The 25,112-nt window shown below is 30.3% G+C and overlaps 1 protein-coding gene across 1 annotated transcript in view; it reads left to right on the top strand.

Moving 5' to 3' along the window:
* LOC130441848 (heterogeneous nuclear ribonucleoprotein C) overlaps positions 1–25,112 on the top strand; it is a 218,626-nt gene that overhangs the window by 78,168 nt on the left and 115,346 nt on the right. The window contains exons 3-4 of the mRNA XM_056775659.1: positions 4,137–4,294; positions 13,352–13,459. Coding sequence (XP_056631637.1) covers positions 4,137–4,294; positions 13,352–13,459 — 266 coding nt within the window. The remainder of the gene's footprint in view (positions 1–4,136; positions 4,295–13,351; positions 13,460–25,112) is intronic.

Below are 25,112 nucleotides of genomic sequence, written 5' to 3'. Positions count from 1 at the left end.
TTCAGCTTAATCCAAATTTTTGTAGTTCTGAATGTCTAAATTGACCGGACTATTACGTTTTTTATTCCGTTCATAAATTCAATGCTGAAAATCTGTCTCTACAACTTCCCTTATTTTTTTATTTAACTTTTTGATACTTTTTTTTAACAACAAAAACTTTTTTTTCGTATTTAATATATGAATAATAAACTAGAATGATAATTTTTATGTAGACTTATCATTTGATACTTTAGTTTATTCCTTGAGCAGTAATTCCATTTCTACTATAATCTGAACACGAATACCACCACAGAGAAAATTTAGATTAACACGAAAGAGGATTTAAAGCAAAGAGATAAAAAACTAAATTTAATAGAATGCTTACCGACAAAATCTAGTTCTGCGTTTGCTATTCATCGATTACAGATCTACGATACCATCAATAGAAAAAAATATAGAAAGCGATGTAAAAGTAAACTAAACCAGATCCAAAAAACACAGTGTAAAATAAAGACAATAAAATAAATTATTCCACTAGAAAAAAGTGAAAAAAAAAACTTCTAAGAAATTAACAGCAATGTCTAGCATATCTGGATGACCTACGACTAATGATAAAATGTCGAAGGATTATGTCCAAGTGATCAAGTTAAACTGGATAAATGGCAAGGAAAGACAAGACAGAAATCTTCTTCGTCTTTCATTGCCGTATCCGTTGCAAACTCTAGTTATTAACAAGGTTAATTTCATCTTCTTTACTTGGCGTAGGCTGCGCTCCTTGGTCTCTTCGTCTTATCCACTTTCTTATGGACAATTAATTACAGAAGATGATGTGTTACGTCTTAGTACAAGAATCCATGTTCTTCAGTTGCAGCGTATATTTTTTGTATAATATTTTGTATTTCTTCATTTTTATTAACGATAATCACTATATTGTCGACATATTTGATGTAATTGTTTGCTTCTTCGTTAATATCATCTGATAACTTATGTTTATTTTAAATATTTCTCGTTTTTATAATAATATTTGTAATTAATTGTCAATTTCTTAACCTAAAGTTGTTTGAAGGAGGTTACAAGTAATTTAAGATTATTAGGAAGTGCTAAATTGGTAGAAAATGTAATGAAACAGTTATAGATCTCGAATCCAAGGGGTGGATAATCCTGAGGGGTTGATACAGCTACTGGGATATTATTTAAACCGCCATATTCATACATCATCGTTCATGTTTATTAGGATTTCAATAATTTATGAAAAAAAATCTGGACATACACGTTTTGTCTACTTGATATGCATATGAATGGGATTTGATTATAATCAAAATGAATATATATGCGGTATTGCCAATAATAATCTGGTATTGAAAATGCGAACGCGGTAAAATGAATTTCAAACTTTTATTTCACGGTGATTGTAATTCAGAATCGGAAATTGTTGAAATTTGATGCATTTACAGGGTAAAGCACACAAATAAAACGTGATGAATACATCGAATATTCCTTTGAGTTGAAGATGACATTGAAATTGTAATATTTCATTATATTTTGCTTGTTGTATGATTAAATTGAAAAAAACTTCGACTGACTGCAATAAATTGTTGCCTACAGAGACAATCCTCTATCTCTTGCGCGTATTTTTGAGTGGTTTAACTGTTTTAGTGAACGCCGAGAGAGCTTTGAAGATGACCAGAGCTCCAGGTCGACTTGGGACTATTTCAACTCTGGAAACAGTGACCAAAATCAAATAAATCGTGCGTGCAGATAATCGTATGACCACCCGGTTGATTGCCGAGACTGCCGAGATTAGAAAAAGATCTGCTTTGATTTGCCTTGTTCCTGAAGACCTCCACCAAAGAAGACTTCCAGCACTGTTTGGATCAATGGAAAAAATGTATAGAAAAGTGTATGGCGAGAGGCTTTCGAATGTAGAATAATTTTTATAATAAAACCTTTTTTTCGTAACCCGTCTCGTTATTTAATAGCCAGACCTCGTACAGCCGATTTGAATAAAATATTTAGATTTGCATAGTAATTTCGGTGTTGCATACATTCCGAAATTATCGAAGCATCTGATTTTTCAATGTTTGTATTGAATTACAAATTTTGTTTGTTTTGGGAAGAAAATAAACAAAATAAATGTCGGGACGGACGCGTATGCGAAAAAATAATATTTAGAATTTTATTCGTTGGTCAACATTCAAAAAATTTTCGTTTTACTTCACGTATAATGAAAAAAATGTGAAATATGAAAAAAACTATGGAAAAAAATGTTAAATTTATTTAATTATTCTAATTGTTAATTATATTTTGGAAATAAGTCGAAATATCAATTTTTTCCTGTCATTTTATACTGATTCTAGTTCTAAAATGAAGAAAATACATTATGAAAAAATTATGAATACATATATTTGAGCTATAAAGATTTTTTAGACCCTCTACTTCAATATTTATTTTCGATTTCTAGTTCCTGTCTCAACTACCGCCATTGAGAGTTCTCTTCTTCTTTCTCCACCTTCTCATTCTGTCAACTGTCTTAAATCCTTTACCGTTGTTTTTTTGACACCGTGATTAAATTTTTCTCATATTTCTAGTTTATTCTCATTTTTTTCTTAAATTTTTGGATGTTAATATTATTCTTAGACAAACAGGAAATTAACGTCAATAAAAGAGATCAAATAATTTTAAAAAAGAAGAAGAATTAACCTATAAATGATAGATTTGTGGCAAAAAATCGTTAAATTTGTCAAAAATCGAGCTTTTTTCAGATTTTGGCGATTAAAACCCTTTTTTAAAACATAAATAATTTTTTTTCAAAATGTTTGTGTTTCCAGTTTATTCTCATTTTTTTTCAAGTTTGTAAATATTAAAGATATTCTTCGACAAACAGGGAATTAACGTCAATAAAAATAGATCAAAGAATCTTAAAAAAGAAGAAGAATTAAACTATAAATGATAAATTTGTGGCAAAAAATCATCAAATTTGTCAAAAATCGAACTTTATTCAAATTTTGGCGATTAAAACCCTTTTTTAAAATTTTTATATTTTCTTTGTTGGGCCAGGTACTTCTGGAACCATCCTTGTACAAAGCGAGTTATTAAACAAAATTTCAAATGAATTATTTCCTACGAGAAGTTCGAGAAATATGTAATTTGCTCAGAAAATAAATTATTATGGGAGGAAAATTCATGGAAACTAGATTTCTTGGAAAACTGGAAAAACAAGGAATAAACGTCAATAATAGAGATCAAATTACCTTAGAAAAGAAAAAAACCTATAAATGATAAATTTGAGGCAAAAAATGGTCACATTTTTATAATATATTTAAAAAAAAGGAATAGATGGAAAGAAAACTTTGAATAAGTAATGAAAATCCAATGAAAAGTGATGTGAGGAAAATCAAGACCATATTGTCCTGAAATCTTCTTCTGGAAAAGATCAAGATCAACAGATGGCTGTTCTACTAATTAAAGACCGATTTGTAAACAAAAATATTCTTTTTTTATTTTAATAAGCAGTTTTTTTAAAAATATCTCCTTTTTTCAAAATAATAAATATCAGATTGATTATTAGAAACATTGGAATATTTAGGCAACTTTCCAGGTGCGTAATCAAACTCGTGATCTTAATGTCTGCCATAAAATTCCAATTTCTGTTACAATGTGCCAGCGCGTGATCGTGGTTGTCTTGAAGATTAGACAACTCGTGACGGATGATTATGCAGCTCGGGATTTTAATTATGAAAGGAACCTAAACTTTACTTTACACCCTTCTACAAATCAAGAACAAAGATGTCTGACACTGTTTTGTTTTTTTTAATTCGAAATTGTTAATCACAAGTAATTTGCTTCACAGCATTAAATGTATCTTGTCACAAACACCCATACCACGTTATCTGGTTTGAGAATGAAGAACGTAGCAACGAATTTATTATTTTCATTTGACAAAGGGTGATTGTAGTATATTGTAGTATAATAGTCACGAGTTGTATTAGGTAATCGGACTACCTTTTCATTTACCTGAAATAACCTCGACAGGAGTTGGCGCATCCTTAGTAAATTGTACTTAAAAGTGGATATAAATTGTAATGTGATAATAGACAAAAAATTGGAATCAATAATTTTCTTGTATGGTCGTTAATTATACTTTTTATTTGTTATAGACAGTCAACGAAGATGAAGTTAAGCAAAGTTGGAAATCAAACTAATTCGCAAGACCCACAAGCGGTAAATTCACGGTTATTCGTGGGAAATTTAAATACTTTTCAATGTTCAAAAACTGATGTTGAGAGGATGTTTCAACGATATGGGCGTCTAGCTGGTAAGTAGAAATTTTATACGATTTTTCTATGTTTTTCATTTCGATTTTGGACCAAGTGGTTTCGCGTCATCATAATGAATTAACCCATGTACCAGGAAATGGAGACTGGACGTTTGAAATTGGAGACTGGACGTTTGGAAATGGAGACTGGACGTTTGGTAATGGAGACTGACGTTTGGAAATGGAAACTGGATGTTTGGAAATGGAGATTGGACGTTTGGAAATGGAGACTGGCCTTTGGAAATGGAGACTGGACGTTTGGAAATGGAGACTGGACGTTTGGAAATGGAGACTGGACGTTTGGAAATGGAGACTGGCCTTTGGAAATGGAGACCGGGCGTTTGGAAATGGAGACTGGACGTTTGGAAATGGAGACTGGACGTTTGGAAATGGAGACTGGACGTTTGTAAATGGAGACTGGACATTTGGAAATGGAGACTGGCATTTGGAAATGGAGACTGAACATTTGGAAATGGAGACTGGCGTTTGGAAATGGAGACTGGACGTTTGGAAATGGAGAGTGGACGTTTAATATTTGCTACAATGAAAATAATCACTATGCATGTACCTACACGTAGAGGTGTTTTTCCTAAATAATACAAATTCTAGCTGATCACAATTCTCAATTATTGATGTATCTAAAAATGGTAACTGTCTACATGTTTTTCTTCTTCGGGTGCCATCTCCATTTAATGGAGGCTGGCGAATTAAAGTTGATGTGCTCACACCAGTCCGATCGTGTATGTTTTTTAAGCATGTTGTCTGCGACCAAGACCACGTTTTCCCCTTCATCTTTAGGTATATGTTGAGTCCATGATGTTTTTAGTAGTCTACACAAGACCCACTTTCCAAAAGCTTCGAGTCTGTTTATGGTATCTACTTTTAATGTCCAAGTTTCTACTCCATGCAAGAGAACTGATGTCTTCTGATATCTTCTGACGTCTTTTGATGTCCAATAATAGTTTTTACCTTTAGGTCAAGGTCTCCATTTGTCCATATCTTTAAGCAGTTTACTTTTATTTTTGTTGTATTAATTTCCATGCCTAGTCCATCTCTTCTAGGTCATCACTTCTACAATGATAGTGCGTTAGATGGAATCTTTGCAATGGGTTCTATTTATATAATGGGATTAAAACAAAATAATCAGTTTTGGTTTTAGTCCAGTAGCTTATTACATTACAGCATGCGTCAAACCTTGTACTTTTGATTTTTTGTAAACTAGTTGGTCTAATGAATAATCCAAGTTTATGACCTCGATCGCCGAACGTAAATTTGTCAAAGGTCAAGCTTCTTTTGAATTTTGACGATTAAAACCCTTTTTTCAAAGATAAATAATTTTTTTCTAAAATTTGACAGTTTACAGTTTATTCTCATTTTTCTTTAAGTTTGTAGATGTTAAAGTTATTCTTAGACAAACAGGAAATTAACGTCAATAAAAGAGATCAAATAATTTTTAAAAAGAAGAAGAATTAACCTATAAATGATAGATTTGTGGTAAAAAATGATCACACTTGTCAAAAATCGAGTTTTTTGTCAAATTTTGGTGATTAAAACCCTTTTTTGGAAGATAAATAAATTTTTTTCCAAAATTTTTGTGTTTTCTTGTTTGGGCCAGATACTTCGGGAACTATTCTTGTACAAAGGGAGTTATGAAACAAATTTTCAAATGGATTATTTCTTACGAAGAGTTAGAGAAATATGTGGTTTGCTAGAAAATAAATTATTATAGGGGAAAAATTCATGGAAATCAGGTTTATTGAAAAAGTATGGATGTTATCTTTGGAAATAACATTAATTTTTTAACCAAAATTCTCAATATTGAGCGATTTTTTTCATTATTTCTCTTCGAAAAGTATATTTTCAACTATTATGTCAAAAAATCTAGAATTTTTTAAAAAAAATTTGACATGCTTGCGTGAAAAATTCCATATTTCTGAAACCATTCGAGATATCGATTCATTTCCAGCATGAATTAATTGAGAAAACATCTATTTAAACTTCATTCTATATTATGTTAATTAATATTCATATTTTCGAACAAAAAATAGGGTTAATTAAGAGTGAATTCACATTATATAAATTAATAGTTTTTAAAATTTGAGAATGACAACATTGTAATACAAAAAAATCAGAAGGGGTAAACTACAAACTGGTTTTTCAAGATGACTTAATAAATTATTTATAACTATTAAAACCCACCAACAATCGATCTATTTTGAAAAATTGCAGTACTCCATAAATTTTCCACGAGACTTTCATTGAAATTAATCGAGGGTTCGTACGGTGTATTTTAAGACCGAACTGAGACTAGCATGTTTTTGTTTTTTTTTTTTTTATAGCTTCCAAAACTAACTAAAATTTGTTGGTTTTTCTAATGTTAACTCGCTAATCCGAGATATACAATATGTTTATAGAGATAAAAAACTAAGATTGGTTGTAGTTAAATCTGTGAAAATGATTTAAACAAATCACCTGGTACTTATCGAAGCTGTGACATTTGTTTGTCATAAAAATATGAACAGAAATAATACAAAAAAAGATCTAAAATCTATTTCTACCACAGATTTCTCTTTCCAAAATTTCTATTAATTGTTTTTGTTACACTTTATCAAATGCCTTTTCATAATCGACAAAACAGACGTATACATTTAGGTTGAGAGAGATACTAGTTTGTAGACTAAAGCTCTTAAAAACTAAAAAACAAACATAAAAATAACTAAATAAAGATACAATTGAAATAAAATTTCAATATACGAAAGAAAACCATAATGAATAACAAATAGAAAGCACTCTTTAGTAAATATGCCCTCAAATTATTGCGGACTTGCTGATTTAACTTCAATTGGCAAATGATTGTGCATTTTTTCTCATTGTAAACTATTGAGCCGTTAACTAATTCTTTGGAGAAGCGTGTTTACGAATTAGTTGAACGGATTAAGAGATTATCAATCTTTTAAAGAAGACACGACTCAATAAGGCCTTAATTGACTGTTAAGGAGATGGATAAATTCGGTTTTTTGGAAACTGATCTCGGCGCAAAGCAAGAGAAAATTAATTTTTTAAATAAAGCGACAATATGTAATTCCCATTTCAAGGAATTGACCACAATAAGAGTTTTACAGATTCAACGACTTCAATGGTGGGTCCAATGTGTTTTTATATGATAAAATTTTGGTTTTAGAATGTTGATATAGAGAAAATTAGAATCGCACCATGATTTCATGGTTATTAGGTTACTAGATATGGGCTTAAAACTGAACCTTATGGCACTCCAAACTCTATTAGATATGACTTAGACGATGCGAGAGGTCTTCGGCTGCAATTTTTTTATTGTTAATGATTAACACAATCGAAAGCCTTTGAAAAATATATAAATAGGGATTAAAACTGAACCTTGTGGCACTCCACATTTTTTAGATATGACTTAGACCATGCGAAAAGTTTTCAGCTGCAATTTTTTGATTGTTAATGATTAACACAATCGAAAGCCTTTGAAAAATCACTAAAAGTTGTTGCAGTGGATTGATTGTTAGTTTAGGTTTTTAGAAAAGTAAGTAATTTGTTGTGTGCAGTTTTAGATACACGTCAAATTATTCAAACAATTTCTAATTTAGTCTTCACACTTTGTCTTTAAGCTGACTAAAAATTTGGACAATTACTTTGGACTGCAGAAAACTTAATCAGATTTTAGAGTTAATTAGGTTGAATGGGGCGTGAAACATAATGGCCGACGAAAATTAAGCGAAATATAAGAAATTGCGAAAGGGAGAAATTCCAGTTTTAAATAACAATTCACAGGAATATACGGGATGTCATAATATTATATAAATAACATAAATTTATTCGTATATTTATGTGATAACATACAAAATAAACGAAACGAGTTTCTCTTTGAGTTAAGCGTATAAAATCGATGGAATTTTCCCTGAAATTTAATCTTTAACCTTATGAAAAGTTAATATAGTCGAGAATAACCCCCGCGATATCTATCAGGATACATTTCCTCAAATTCTATCTTCGCTGTACTGAATTATAATAAGGTACGAGATTTCGATATAGCTGTCCATAAATCAATCCTAATTGAGTTTCCATATTAAAGTGTGCATTAAATTTCTTTAGATAGGCGACAGACATTATAAAATGATAACCTTATTTTCGCCTTGTGTCATTTTTCAACATCACGGAGCCTTCCTAATCTATTTATTTAAACGATAAAAACCGAAATAGAATACGAGAAACTTGCTAATATACGAATTTGTGAACAGAAAATAATCTGTGGTGGTTAAATCTGGTAAATAGGACGTATAAGGTGGTGATTCAAACTTTAATTTAACTATTGCATTAAAAAATGTGTGATCTGATGCATGAAACAACACTCCTTAACGAAATGCTGTAGTTTCTGTTTGATTTCTTCGCTCAAACGTTGTAATGACTTGATACCATTGAACAAATATCATTTCTACGAAGCCTGGGCACCAGCAATAAGACCCAAACCTCGAAATCAGATCAAGAAAAACAGCATGAAGACACTTCTGGCAAACCGCAACCTCAACTTGGAACTCCGGATCAGAATGCTTCTCTGTCGATATAAGACAAACATAGAGGTTTTACAGCAACAGTCTTGTTGGGCATTTTTTATTGATATTCTTCTAGATTCTTCTAGATCTATTTGGTTGTTATAAGTACAGTTTTTTCAATTACATAAATATATACAGGAGATTCAAAAATGAATTTACGTTTTCTCTGTTGAAAACATTGAATTTTCTCGGTTTTCAGGAGTTTTTTAGTGAGAATACGACGAATATTCTGCAGTAAAAGTTTTTTTTGTAGCAACGACAGGCAATAATGATTCTGAGTAATTAGCAAACGACAATTATATGTTTAATTAAAATATGTCGTTTTTAGAACCTTTCTAATTATAAATCTCGTACGCTTTGGTTGATTTAGAAGGTCCCCTTTCGACTGACATTTACGTTGAATTTTTGAGAGCCATTGTCCCCTCTCGAACCCTAAAATATGCATGTTGATACTCGTCTAAATTGTATGGCGTATTCAGGACCATAACGTCGAATACAGAGCATATTAATAATTTAGTATGTAGACTGAGTTTTTAATTGGCGGACAAGAGTATTGTAATTTTGATATAACAAACGTCAGCTGTATCAACATATGAAACGAAACATGAAATATTCAAATGACGGATAAGGGGGTAGTTTTGCAATTAACTATATAACAAAAAAACTCGTAGTTACAGAAAGTATCAAACTTCAATTGATGAGATTATCTGGAGAATTATATCAGAAAAATTGTTTCCACGTACTCGAAGACAGTAAAAACCAGAAGTTGAAATGATAAATAACATCGAAGCTCGGCTACTAAGAAATAAAAACCTTGTAAAATTAAATCGAATTTTTAGACAAAAACAACAAGAAATGAAACTGCTACATATATTGTTGTCGATATAACCTACAAAGAAACGAAAATTAAACTCTGGATGTACATCTTTAGTATAAGAAATAAATAAATAGACTTATTTGAAAGAAACACCGTAAAGAAACCGCCTGATATTAGAAAAATTATATACAAATAAACATCAAACGAGTTTCGGTAACCCCAAGACACCGATGTCGAAAATTACCACAAAACCACACTTAATTTAAATTTTCTTATTACTTTCTACAAAAATATAAACATATATACGTTATTACGTCTAATCAAAATGGTTTAACAACCTTAGTTCGAGTTTGAGGCCCGAACTGAAGACAACATCAATGAGGATCGTATTTGGTACATGTAGTTAAACATCGGGTCTCACGTACGAACGAGGGTTGTTAAACCACTCTGATGAGACGTAGAAACGTCGAAACTAGTCAGTGGTTACAAATCTCTCCTATAACCGCGAGCTATTGGCGATGTTAACATCGCGTTCTTCAAAGGAATATGGTATTAGCCAGGAAAATAAAAAACATTGAAGGTTGTACACGGTGACGAAGATAATCCACGTGCTAAAGGTCCTGTGATGGCTATTTCATAGAAAACATTAAATTAATGGCACCTGAAGCTAGGCATTCCCAAAACAAAAGTTATATGGATCATTCTACAAAGTTCTAGAACAAACAAAAACAAAAGAAATGAATGAATAGACTTTCCTTAGAAGAAATACTGTAAATAAACCGTATGCTACTAAAAAAATTATGTAAAAATAAACATCAAACGAGTTTCGTTCGTGTGAAAGACGCCGATCGAAAGCACTTCGCGAATTCACCGACTTTTTAAAATTCCATAGTAGCTGTAGAGGTCCGGGGCTTAGGGAACCATTTTGCAAACTTCTTCGTAGCAATATGATACAAATCAGTACAATATGTGGCTTCAAAGAGATTGAACACCTATTATATAGCCCTAATCTGAACCCCTTCGACTATTATTTGTTCGTAAAGCTCTGAATTGTTGTTTGAAATATTGAGAGAAGAAAAACACAATTTATTATTTCACATTTTCGCTAAAATCTTATAAAAAAAATAAAGATTTGTTTTGTATCTATTCCTTAACACAATTCCTATCTAATATACAAGGAATCAAATGTCCCATCATATTTGTTCTGAGCTAGCCGCGTAATTTCGTATCACTAACCCAATTCCCTTGATTAGATTCTGGATGGGTAGCCAATAAATTGCCTTGAGATTTCATCCATTCCTCATTTCTAATATGATTGCCATTTCGAGGACCAAGAGTTCGATTTTCAACAACTCCAGATATTTTATCTCGAGATTTATCAAGGAAGTGATCGCGTTTTCACGTCAAAAATTTAATATTTAGATTTTTTCCCATATTATTATTATTTAGATATATTGTTTTTTTTTGGAAAGTATCGATTGTTTTCCATTGCTAGGGTGTTATTTTCTCTTGTTCTTTTTCAAGTTATTCAATGAAAATCATCCCAAAAAAACGAACTTCATGACTTTGCCTCCAAATGGAACGGTCTCTGAAATTTGTCTGCAGATGGAACAGACTTTGAACCTTGCCTGCATATGGAACAGTTTTTGGACCTTGCCTGCAGCTGGAACGGTCTTTGGACCTTGCCTGCTTATGGACGTTTCAACCATGGTTATGGAACGGTGATTTCTGGTACAAAAACTGATTTCCGACGACCTCCACGAAATTCATCCCAAAGCGATTATCGACCACGACTGAATTCGTAAAATACGATGGCCCCAGATGTTGCTTCATCACCAAATGTCGAAGCGAATTTATCGGCATACTGCTAATGGTATATCCACGTCTAAAGTGAGGGAAAGAAGTTTTATGTATTAGTTAGAAAATAAACCACTTAACTTTATCAACAAGATATGATGCAGTCTGTATTTGAACCTCAGCTCATCCCAGTATATCAAAGACCACGATTACCGTTTGCTGAAGACTGTTAGAACGATCTCAATCCATAGAAGAGCTAGCACAGTATTCAACTATAGTATACATAAAACGAAAAGCTATACAAATATGGTGATTATGGAAATAACCATTGATTCACCTTGAAGAGATCAAAATCTGAGTCTAGTTTCTTAAACCAAAATCCATTATCTTTGATATATGGATTTGGGGATGCTAATTTTTATTTTTTGTACTTTTTTTTCCAAATTTCTGAATGTGGTGATTGAATCTACGTACTAAAGTCAAAGTCATTTGATTGGTGGAATTTTTAATCGCTGAATTTCGTCGAATTATAACTTTTCCGAAGTTTGAGATATGAATTTCCAAATAATTCGGTCCATATTTGTACGTTACGAAAAACTTCCATCTTATACGATGAAAAGTTAATTGAATTGCTGCACCAAACGGAAAATGGACTCACTTAAAACCACTTATAATAATTGAAAATATAAAATATCATTTTATCGTTTAAATTAGATGTAATAAGTTTCACAATTAAGTATCATTTTCAGAATATATAAAATACGATTCAGCACAAAAAATATCGATGAAAAGAAGTTTTTGTAACGATGAAAATTTAATGATGATAATGAAATGATTTGATATAATTCAAAGTAAGTAAATAAACAAAAATTCTATTCCAATTTTTTTTCTACGTACCAATTCATTTTCGAAAGTTGAGTAGGTCATATGAATTATGAGCTATAGGATCTATAGTACTTTTATAATTTGGCAAACAAAAAAAATCTATTAATCCTTTTAAGTATCTCTACGTCCTTCTCAATTTTTCTCAATATATCAATATTAGTCACATTCTACGGTAGGCTCTATAAGGCCGCTTTTCACTCGCAAAATGCTTAAAATGATCCAAGTTTCTAAACCATACAAAAGGTCTGAAAATTCATCATTTGAGCAAACGTTTTCGTAACTACAAACTCAGATGGCGGCTACAGAGAAGCTTCTTGCACTTCCCCATTTGAATCCTTATTTCTAAATAATAATCCACGGAGTAATCAACATTTGCAATCAGATTTTTTTGGTGACATGATTCAACTTGTTTCGTAGATCTCACAAATTTCCCATCGCATCGCAGTGGTCAACTAAATGAGGTGATGACTCCAGAAACGTTGAAAGTAGTACTGGATGATCGTCCACTTAAAGTGAAGATCCTAGAAGACATAGTAGGCATTTCAAAAAGTGCAATACATCGTGTATAAACTGGAAATTTGGACATGAGAATGTTGTATGCAAGATTGATGTTGCAGGTGTTCACAATGGAACCAAAACAACATCGTGAATATGATTCCATCCAACGTTTAGCAAGGATGAAACGTAGATCCATCATACTGGTTCCAAAAAAGTCAAAGATTGTTCCATCTGCAAATAAAAAGTTTGCAAGATATTTAAAGCAAAATGTTTTAATTTTTTTTTTTATTTAAGAACAGTTTCTGACGTGGTTGGCATCAAAACTATTCTGTTAGTTAATTGCTACAACGCTGACTAATTTATTTGAGTAAATTTTAGTTATTGAGGTTATGTTTCTCAGTTAGATTATTCAGCAAGAGATTTGATATTAACTTGGTTGCTTTTGTATATGGAATTTTATTGAAAATCCAGTTTTCTTTTCAGGTATATCAATGCACAAAGGATACGCTTTCGTCCAGTTCACAAATCCTTTTGATGCTCGGAGTGCCTGTTTAGGAGAAGATGGCAGAACCGTACTTAGTCAAATATTAGGTAAGTTACAAGAACTATAAAAAAATATCTAAATAGAAAAGAAAACGTTGAAAATTACGAATACCATGCTGATTTTTCTTGTATTTTTAATTAGAAATAAATTTCGATGAAATATTAGAAATTTATCTTCATGTTGAACAATCATTAGTCACCATATTATGTGTAACCTATTAAATCAACATGATTATACAGTATGTATGTCAACCATGTATATAATCCGGGATAATTAGATACTTAGCACTGTAAAATCAGAATTTCTGGCGTCGAGGTGTACCTGGTACCGAATATTTATTTTTCCCAACTGCCTATGTTTGCTTTCTTCATAATTAATACCGATAATAACTCTACAGTGAACTTACAGCCCTTTAAATTGATAAAATACGACCGAAATTTGATTATAATTTTATCGTTTCGTCTTGTTAATGTAAATAGATTGAAATGTTATAAAATCCAAACCAATATCGATTTTTTACTATCAGAAACACTGTCGATAGAGAAATTATATCATATTAAAATTAAAAATTATGAAAAATTGTAGTATTTCGAAAAAAAATCAAAAACTTCACTCTTTTATCGAGACAGTAAACATTTTTGGACACTATGGTTAATTTAGTCTGGACATGAATCCGGTTGTCGTTGAAAAAATTACATTTGGTTCCAATAATCAAACACAGTATTAGTGTACAAACCTCCTTAAATACTAATTCTCATCAATCAATACATAAAGATATTTACGATTGATTACAGTCATATTAATATAAGATAAATAATTAAAAATAATACCTCAATAGTGTTAAAGTTGACAATCTATAAAACTAACATAAATATGAAATACAAACATTTTATAGTGATGATAAACTTATTGAAGTTAGAGCTTATAGTAATAAATAGTTGATAATGGAGCGCGATTCTGATAAGGGCCACTTTGAATCACTTAACTATATAAAACATATAGATTTAGTCCAATTTGTGCGTCATTTGACTCGATTTAACAGATGAAGTATAACTGACCGCTCTGAAGCTTTAGAAAACTCTACAAATTTCTCATATAAATCCATACAGGCACCAAATCATCTCTATAAAGCTCTGTTACATTCGTTTTCTTGGATAAAATCCCACCTAATACAGACGCTCTGTTGAATCCTCTTGCCTACAATCTTCCAACATTTTGTAACAACCACATCATCAAGTATTTCAATCCTTTGGACTATGGCTTTTAGCGTTTTAAATCCTTTTTTTTTGGTGGATCACTCCTCGTTTTCAATTTTTGTTTTCTTTATAGTTTATCGTTTGTATTGGCTGCTTTTGTTATTATTTTCCTTTCCTTTTTATTTTGTTTGATTTTTGTCTCTCCCAAAGACTTTATCTAACTAATTAACCCTAATTATGTGGTAATCAATTGTAATAAAAGTGATTTTAATAAAATAACTTCTTTGAAAAATTGTACGAACCGAAACCGAATTATTATACTCAAAGTTTATGAGCTGTAGCACATAGTTTCCCACTTTCGAATGCACATTTCTCCAAGGGTTGCAATAAGGGAATTATAAGAGCTGGAATACTGTTAGTTTGCAGGGAAATAACACCAGCCCATTGGGAACGTGAAGTAACAATTCAATAACTTCAAAGTTTCTGAGAATAAACTCCTGTATGTACAGTTACACAGTATTTAATCAAGAATTGAATTATAAATTACTCAATAATTATGAATAATAAGATTCGGGAAAATGATTATTACCTGAAAATAATTGGATTCTCAAGCATATCAATTTTTGTCCTGTAAAAACAGTTACTAAAGCTATAACATACAGATGTTCTAGATCAATACGACAGGAAGATAAAGAATCCTTAAAAACAATCATGGTTCCAAGAAGATGAGTCGTTGTTTCCTGTAGAAAGATATAAAAGTATACGATGATAAACCCTTCAACGGATCCGTGGAATATTTTAGAAAGAAAACTAGCACTGCAGCTCAGAATTTGGTCAAGACTTTATATAAACTATCACCATCACCGCAAATTCGCTAATTGGGTGATGAGTTTGCAAGCAGAACGTCCAGAGCTAAATTAACTGAGACGGCTTCACAAAAACTTGGTGTTCCTTTTAAAACCAAAAAGCTATTTACTCCGCAACAGATTCTAATCCTGTACAAGGCTTAGATTCGTCAATTTTTGTCCTGTAAAAAACAGTTACTGAAGCTATAACATCAAGGATCAAAATATGAGATGAAACTAACTGTCAAAAATCTTCATCATATAAATTGAGCTGGAATTCTGAAGAATCTGAAACTGAATCTGCTAAACAAATCGTTTTCAGTTGAGATTAACTGGGCTAGGCATCCCAAGTTAAGATCTTACGATGTTTGACTGGATAAATTTATCAATTGCAAATAGTTTTACTTTCTGCATTGAGCAGGAGTGTATCTCGGGATCCTTTCGAGAGGATTGCTCTATAAATAATTTGATTGTAGTTAATGATATGCAGCTCCTCTGGAACCTTAAGAGTCGTTTTATATAAATGATAAACGCATATCCAAAACAAGCATCATAACACATTTCCACTGAATAAGTTTCGGATTGATGTCAAATTTTCTATTCGTGTTAATGCCTCTATTAATATCGTTGCTTTTTCAGTGACGGGTAGTATTTTTTTCCGGTAAAAACACCCCAACAACATTCACAATTCATAAACCTCTAGCTAAACCATCTTAAGAACAGGAGGAGGTATCTAATTTGTGGTTTTTGTAGTTAATTTAACAAGCTCAGGATACGGTCATAAATTATTACGAAAATTATTTTTTCAAAGATATTTGAGATTTGATTGATTTGTTATTATGGTAATATAAATGTACCAGGTGACTTTTTGAGAGTTTTTAACAATATTTTTAAAAGAATTTTTATGTAAAGGAATTTAATACGATAAAGTTTACTGGAAACTAAATCGTCAGAAATTTTGAATTAAACAAACAAAAATTACCAAGTTTCTCATATCAGCGACAACTAGGGAAGATTTTTTATACATTCACGTGAAGAAGTTAAAAAAGGGACTCAATACTTTAAAGGAATTCAACTATACAAGAAGAAGAGCCTAAAAAAAGAAGAAGATATAGGAATTAAGTGATTAAGAACAGATAGAAAATTTGAAGAACCATAAGCATAAGAATACAAGAAAGAATAAGCTAAAATTATAAAATTCGGCGTGGAGGATATACAGAAAAGAATATGAAGAATAATACAGAAAACGAATAAATGTCTGATAGATGTAAGGGATAGAAAATTACAAAATTGTAACTAAGATTGTGAGAAACAGACTCAACGAGTACCATGAAAGGATATTTACCATTAAAACGATCAGGGATAAACCTATGCGCGAAATTTAAGCCTTCATATTATATTTATAGATTTTTAGAAGGCTTATGACATGGAGTAGTACCTCCTCTAATGCTTCTAGTCTCCAACGAAAAAGTTTATACCAATTTTTTAATCTTTTTCATTTGTATCGATGATAATTTTAGACTAATTTCTAAATAACTGAAGGTAAACTCACCTTCAGTCTCTGAAGACGATAATTTGGTTATCGAAACACGCGTTGAATAAAGTAATTGTGAGTGTTGTGTAAAGCTTATTGCAAGAAACTGCTAACACAGTCAATTAATTCATTTATTGTTTTTATAATTAATTTGAAGTACTGACATCATTTTGTTGTATAAATCGTGAACTTATTGTAAGCTAGTAAATAATTGATTATTATCAAAATATACGTGGTAACTAGTTGTTTTAATGAACCCTAGAACCAAATTAGGCTACTACTACTTCTCATTATGATTTTTTTGTTTTTTTATTTCGATACAAACTTTTTCGTATGTTTATTTTTGTAAATGAAGCAGGTGAAACTTTGTTAATCAGTTTTACAACAAAAACTATGTATTAAAAATGTAAACTAAGTGTATCGATTAATTATCTTTCAATTTAAAACTTTTTACCCAACTACTCGCTTGTCAAGTATCCTTTCTTGCAACAAAAACCGTTTGAACTTTGTTAACAAACTAGAAACTGTATAAAGTATACTAAACAGGTAAAAATTTTGGATGAACTAGAGTATAATTAATTTTTCTTTAGAGTTGATAGAAAGATGAGATGAATGTTGAGAAAAAACATAAAATAGTAAATCAAAAAAAAGCTTGTTATATAGATAATAACCGGATTGTTAATCATAATTTTAACACAATCAAAGTCTGACTCTTCAATTAATTATTAGAGATGGAAGTTAAAGTTAATAACTGCACTGAAGATGGTGCTTCATCTCTAAAAGTTTATCAGTATACTGCTGTTGGTTCGAAAATTATAATCCCACGAAAAAATTCATAATCTAATTCCATTTTTTAACGATGAACGTTTCAAGTACCTCAAATAAATCGTATTTCAACACGTTCACCATTAAAAACGTCAACGTCAATTTTGACATATTCACATCAGTGGTACCACATGTCAAAACTTGATTAGTGAACATCGTAGCATGGAAAACAGTTTTTGGTGAATTAGACTAATAAATTATCGAAATTAATTCAATTAAAGATAATTAATTAATTGCAAAAAAGAACCGGAAAATCACCTATATATATACCTGATAAAGTCAAATCAAATTTATCTTGATTGAGCAGGAAGAAAGTTTTAACTGACCTGGACAATAACGATTGATGGCATGTAGCGAATCAAAGAAAAAAAACCGGCAAAAGGAATTAGATTTCTAGAATTTTCGTGCAGCTTTTATTGTGTATAGTTACAGGAAAAGTATAAAATATGTGATGTTATCTAAAAGCGCCCTTAAATAGATCTTATTTAATATATTCTAATCACCTATTGATTCATTTCTTATAATTTCAATTTAAAACTAAAAATAGTACTGTAAATATCAAATATTGATTTTAAAATTCGACTTAACATATCAATGAATGAATCCCTGTTGAAAAAAAACACTTTTTCTATGATCTACGTTTACATAAATATCTTTATATCTTAGGCTAGGTTCATTAATTTAAAAACGCATTATTTAACTGCTGCATCCTATTAAAATAATCCTATAAATGAATTCTAACGAATTTAAAAACTTGTTATACAGATAATAACGGAATTGTTAATCATATTTTTATCACTATCAAAAATGAATCATTAGAGAAGGAATTTTAAAGTATATAACTGCACTGCAGATGGTGCTTCATCTCTAAAAGTTTATCAGTATACTGCTGTTGGTTTATATCACTTCGAAAATTATAATCCCACGAAAACATTCATGATCTAATTGCAATTTTCAATGATGAACGTTTCAAGTATCTCAAATAAATCGTATTTCAACACGTTCACCATTAAAAACGTCAACGTCAATTTTGACATATTCACATCAGTGGTACCACATGTCAAAACTTGAATATTAAAATTCGTAGCATGAAAAACGCATCCTTAAATATTTTTTATTTAATATATTTCAATCACCTATTGATTCATTTCTTATAATTTCGATTTAAAACTAAAAATAGTACTGTAAATATCAAATATTGATTTTAAAATTCGACTTAACATATCAAAGAATGAATCCCTGTTGAAAAAAACACTTTTTCTATGATCTACGTTTACATAAATATCTTTATATCTTAGGTTAGGTTCATTAATTTATAAACGCAATATTCAACTGCTGCATCCTATTAAAATAATCCTATAAATGATATCGTCAACGTCAATTTTGACATATTCACATCAGTGGTACCACATGTCAAAACTTGAATATTAAATTTCCTAGCATGGAAAACGTGCTTTTAAATATTTTTTATTTAATATATTTCAATCACCTATTGATTCATTTCTTATAATTTCGATTTAAAACTAAAAATAGTACTGTAAATATCAAATATTGATTTTAAAATTCGACTTAACATATCAAAGAATGAATCCCTGTTGAAAAAAACACTTTTTCTATGATCTACGTTTACATAAATATCTTTATATCTTAGGTTAGGTTCATTAATTTATAAACGCAATATTCAACTGCTGCATCCTATTAAAATAATCCTATAAATGATATCGTCAACGTCAATTTTGACATATTCACATCAGTGGTACCACATGTCAAAACTTGAATATTAAATTTCCTAGCATGGAAAACGTGCTTTTAAATATTTTTTATTTAATATATTTCAATCACCTATTGATTCATTTCTTATAATTTCGATTTAAAACTAAAAATAGTACTGTAAATATCAAATATTGATTTTAAAATTCGACTTAACATATCAAAGAATGAATCCCTGTTGAAAAAAACACTTTTTCTATGATCTACGTTTACATAAATATCTTTATATCTTAGGTTAGGTTCATTAATTTAAAAACGCATTATTTAACTGCTGCATCCTATTAAAATAATCCTATAAATGATATCGTCAACGTCAATTTTGACATATTCACATCAGTGGTACCACATGTCAAAACTTGAATATTAAATTTCCTAGCATGGAAAACGTGCTTTTAAATATTTTTTATTTAATATATTTCAATCACCTATTGATTCATTTCTTATAATTTCGATTTAAAACTAAAAATAGTACTGTAAATATCAAATATTGATTTTAAAATTCGACTTAACATATCAAAGAATGAATCCCTGTTGAAAAAAACACTTTTTCTATGATCTACGTTTACATAAATATCTTTATATCTTAGGTTAGGTTCATTAATTTATAAACGCAATATTCAACTGCTGCATCCTATTAAAATAATCCTATAAATGATATCGTCAACGTCAATTTTGACATATTCACATCAGTGGTACCACATGTCAAAACTTGAATATTAAATTTCCTAGCATGGAAAACGTGCTTTTAAATATTTTTTATTTAATATATTTCAATCACCTATTGATTCATTTCTTATAATTTCGATTTAAAACTAAAAATAGTACTGTAAATATCAAATATTGATTTTAAAATTCGACTTAACATATCAAAGAATGAATCCCTGTTGAAAAAAACACTTTTTCTATGATCTACGTTTACATAAATATCTTTATATCTTAGGTTAGGTTCATTAATTTATAAACGCAATATTCAACTGCTGCATCCTATTAAAATAATCCTATAAATGATATCGTCAACGTCAATTTTGACATATTCACATCAGTGGTACCACATGTCAAAACTTGAATATTAAATTTCCTAGCATGGAAAACGTGCTTTTAAATATTTTTTATTTAATATATTTCAATCACCTATTGATTCATTTCTTATAATTTCGATTTAAAACTAAAAATAGTACTGTAAATATCAAATATTGATTTTAAAATTCGACTTAACATATCAAAGAATGAATCCCTGTTGAAAAAAACACTTTTTCTATGATCTACGTTTACATAAATATCTTTATATCTTAGGTTAGGTTCATTAATTTAAAAACGCATTATTTAACTGCTGCATCCTATTAAAATAATCCTATAAATGATATCGTCAACGTCAATTTTGACATATTCACATCAGTGGTACCACATGTCAAAACTTGAATATTAAATTTCCTAGCATGGAAAACGTGCTTTTAAATATTTTTTATTTAATATATTTCAATCACCTATTGATTCATTTCTTATAATTTCGATTTAAAACTAAAAATAGTACTGTAAATATCAAATATTGATTTTAAAATTCGACTTAACATATCAAAGAATGAATCCCTGTTGAAAAAAACACTTTTTCTATGATCTACGTTTACATAAATATCTTTATATCTTAGGTTAGGTTCATTAATTTATAAACGCAATATTCAACTGCTGCATCCTATTAAAATAATCCTATAAATGATTTCGTCAACGTCAATTTTGACATATTCACATCAGTGGTACCACATGTCAAAACTTGAATATTAAATTTCCTAGCATGGAAAACGTGCTTTTAAATATTTTTTATTTAATATATTTCAATCACCTATTGATTCATTTCTTATAATTTCGATTTAAAACTAAAAATAGTACTGTAAATATCAAATATTGATTTTAAAATTCGACTTAACATATCAAAGAATGAATCCCTGTTGAAAAAACACTTTTTCTATGATCTACGTTTACATAAATATCTTTATATCTTAGGTTAGGTTCATTAATTTAAAAACGCATTATTTAACTGCTGCATCCTATTAAAATAATCCTAGAAATGAATTCTAACGAATTTAAAGACATTATAGATGATAATACTAACAATAAAAAGATTATTTAACCATTTTATTTTTATTTCTAACAATTTTTAACCTAGACTAAGTTCTACTGTGTCAATTTATAATTAAGCTGTTTCTTCTAAATAATTCACTGTGTTGTGCACCAATTGTTGAATCAATGATCAATACAAACGTCTTCTACATCGAGTGTTGCTTCAATCTTATCATCTTCTTCGTTATCTTTTCATTTATTCTTGTTCAAATCTCCATCTTCTTTATAATACCTTTCAATTCCATAGTTTACATATACCCAGTAGAAACTAACATCACGAATCCAAAAGAGTTTAATACAACACGTGATTTCATTGCTTCAAAGTCTGTAGAGCTGTTCTTGTAGATTTTAACAGCTCTTTCCGTTTCATAGATTAAAATCCTTTTCTTAAAATCCTTATTAATGATTATATATTATAGATCATTTATTTTTTTTCCTCTTATCTATCCATTTCCAGCAGGATAATCGTATATTCACGGGATAGCTTCCATCTTTACTACACGTGTTATTTCCCATCTCTATACGATGTTCTATATTGAATGTTGTCTGAAACTATCACTTCGATGCTCGTAATTTAAATATTGAATTCTAATCGAATGAATAGCCGCCTAATTCGAAATCAATGTCATGAAAAGATTTGAAATCAACAGTTTCTTGTATCAGGTTTATATTCAAGTTAAGTAGAACGTACAAGATGATGGAAATTTGTAATTAAAGAGTCAAACGAGTCCTGCATTTCATTTTTCATCTACAGTTATTGAACTCAAGATTTAATACAAATATTTTCATACATCGTTACGTACGAGGATGGTTCGAGTAGTGCGTGGATTGACCTAGAGATGCCACTGGATTAGAAAGTATAAAGCGTATATTTCAAGTTTGAAGACGCCATTTTGTTTAGTATTTGCTCGACAGCTATTAATAGTGAACGTTTCCATTAAATTTGTAGATCTTAGCAGAAACAATATAAAAACTGATCTACATTCTATTCTAAGTGAGATTAATCCTTCGTTATAATCCGTAAATTATTGGGTAGAGGAGTTTGAATGAGGCTGCAAAGACCAGCATCGAAGTGGTAGAACAAACGAGGTGACGATTCCAGTTGTTGTTGAAGGAAATCTACAAAATGGTACTGGATGATCGTCGACTGAAAATGCGCTAGCTAGACATGGATGGAACAATTGAAACAATGAACTGAAAAGGAAGAACCGGTTCCAAAGATCGTTCCATCTGCAAACAAGAGGAAGCTAAGAATAATTTGCTGTTTCATCAAGATAATAAATGCACCAGCTCAAGTTTGAATTACTACTTCATGCTTCCTATTCAACAGATTTACCCCTCTTCGATTATTTTCTGCGCATAGACTTTAAAAAAATAGCTATAAAAAGGTTATATTGGTAGTTAATAGATATTTTGACGATTATTTGTTAGAAAATTCATTGTTTACATTTACTAAATCACTATTATTTGTTATATCAAAAAAAGTATTGATTTAGCAACTTGTTTACTTGAAATTACGTATAGTTTTTAGATCGAAACGGTTCCCATTTTACTAGACATCGAACGAGATATCCCAGAAGAGTGAACTTCGAACTAATCTAAGTTTAGAAGCCGGTTCAACTTGGATTTGTATCGCAAATAGTTTACGAAGAAACTTATTCGGGATTTGATGAAAAATAATGTACATTTCGATCTAATTTTAAGGTTATGTATCGTCTCAATTTCAAGGTGGTTGTTAGTTTGAATCATCCCTAATTAATCTCCTAAAATCGTTTTCTGTTAATTCACTCTGAAAATATTTTGAAAAAACATTGTAAAGAGAAAACGAGACATCAATTGATAGTTACAGTGGACGATAAATTTTTCAAAAATCTCTTGCGACAGATGGAAACTCACGAGACGTATTTTCCGTTTGCAAAGTTACAAATCGACTGTGATATGGGTCGTGGTTGAAAGGTTGAGAACATGATGAGGGCCTGAGTGGAAACGGAGCAGCATCAGTATTCATAGCAACGGTTGTCACTGGAACTCCTGCCCGTCGAATTTGCAGGTCAACCGCTGTCAATGCTTGTCTCCGTCCAAATTGCTGCACTTTGTAACAAACGTTTAGTTATGACCCCCATTCAATCACAGTCAGTTCGAGATGTCGGTGGAAAGAGTCAAAGATTTATTTCAGTTGAGACATCGTTGACCGCTTGTTTCCTTGCGAACAAACCGGATTTATTAATGTGCGGTAGAACTTTGCTTGGGATCAAATTAGAGTGTTTTTTGGGATAAAAAGGATGTGAATATGCTCTAAAATATTTAATATGACGCTGTTTGTCACACACATATGATTTTCGTGAAATAATTCATCTTTATTATCCTGTACAGGGTGTCCCATCCCATGATAAACTAAAACTATCTGTATATGCAAAATACAAAAAAATTTACGGAAAACATTTAATATCTAGATAACGTTAAGGTTTAGGTATAGGGAAATATATATGAATTTACCTTATTTTTTACCTCTGAATGCGTTAAAATAGAAAAAACCGGGTAGTTGTATTTAAAAAAATGAAAAAATTTGATATTTATAAAGATGAATTTTGAACACCTTGTATACACACCCTGTACAAAATAAAACATTTTTCAACATAGATTCAAATACGTCTCACCTTGCTTAATACAATCAAATACAAACCGTTTTCATATCTTTAAGGGTATTTTCGTAAAAAAATAGTTTATAAGGGTCTGCAAGATTCAACATTTCTTACAAAAAAATAAATAACTCAAAAAGTATGCCTATTTCGAAAACAGTTTTAAGACAAAAATTTTAGTTAAAAAGATCGTATCCGAAAACCAAAACGTAGAAATTTTCATAATTTTACTGTAAGTATTTTGTCATATAGTTTCAAGTCGTCGTGAGACATCCTGTATATAACTATGAATCAAACTACACATGCTTGTATGAAAAATTCAATATTTTCGAAATCATTCAAGATATCGATTTATTTTTGACATTAATCAATTGCGAAAACGTCAACTTAAATGTTTGAGATCTAGCAATTTTTGGAAAAAAAAATTACAAAAAATCTTATATTTCGGAAACTATTCAAGATATCTATTTATTTTTGACATAAAGCAATTTAAAAAACGCGTATCTGAATAACTTTCCATATTGGTTTCCCTCAGTTTCATATTTGTGAGAAATATACAGGGTGAAAGCTGAAGTATATTTTTTTTTGGAAAATAATACTATATAAATATAACTTATTGCAGTTACGGAATGGCAACGTTGTAATACAAGAAAATCTGAAAAAAAACGTTGACAGTGTCATAAAAAAATAAATAACTTCATCGCGGATATACAGAGTAAATTATAAGAAATAAACTTATAAGTTATGAAAAAAAAGTTTAGATTTCAAAGGGGGCC

Source organism: Diorhabda sublineata, chromosome 3 (genome assembly GCF_026230105.1).
Source record: "Diorhabda sublineata isolate icDioSubl1.1 chromosome 3, icDioSubl1.1, whole genome shotgun sequence".
Classification (NCBI taxonomy): domain Eukaryota; kingdom Metazoa; phylum Arthropoda; class Insecta; order Coleoptera; family Chrysomelidae; genus Diorhabda; species Diorhabda sublineata.
The sequence above is the reverse complement of the archived record's forward strand: the minus strand, read 5'-3'. Positions and strand labels throughout refer to the sequence as shown.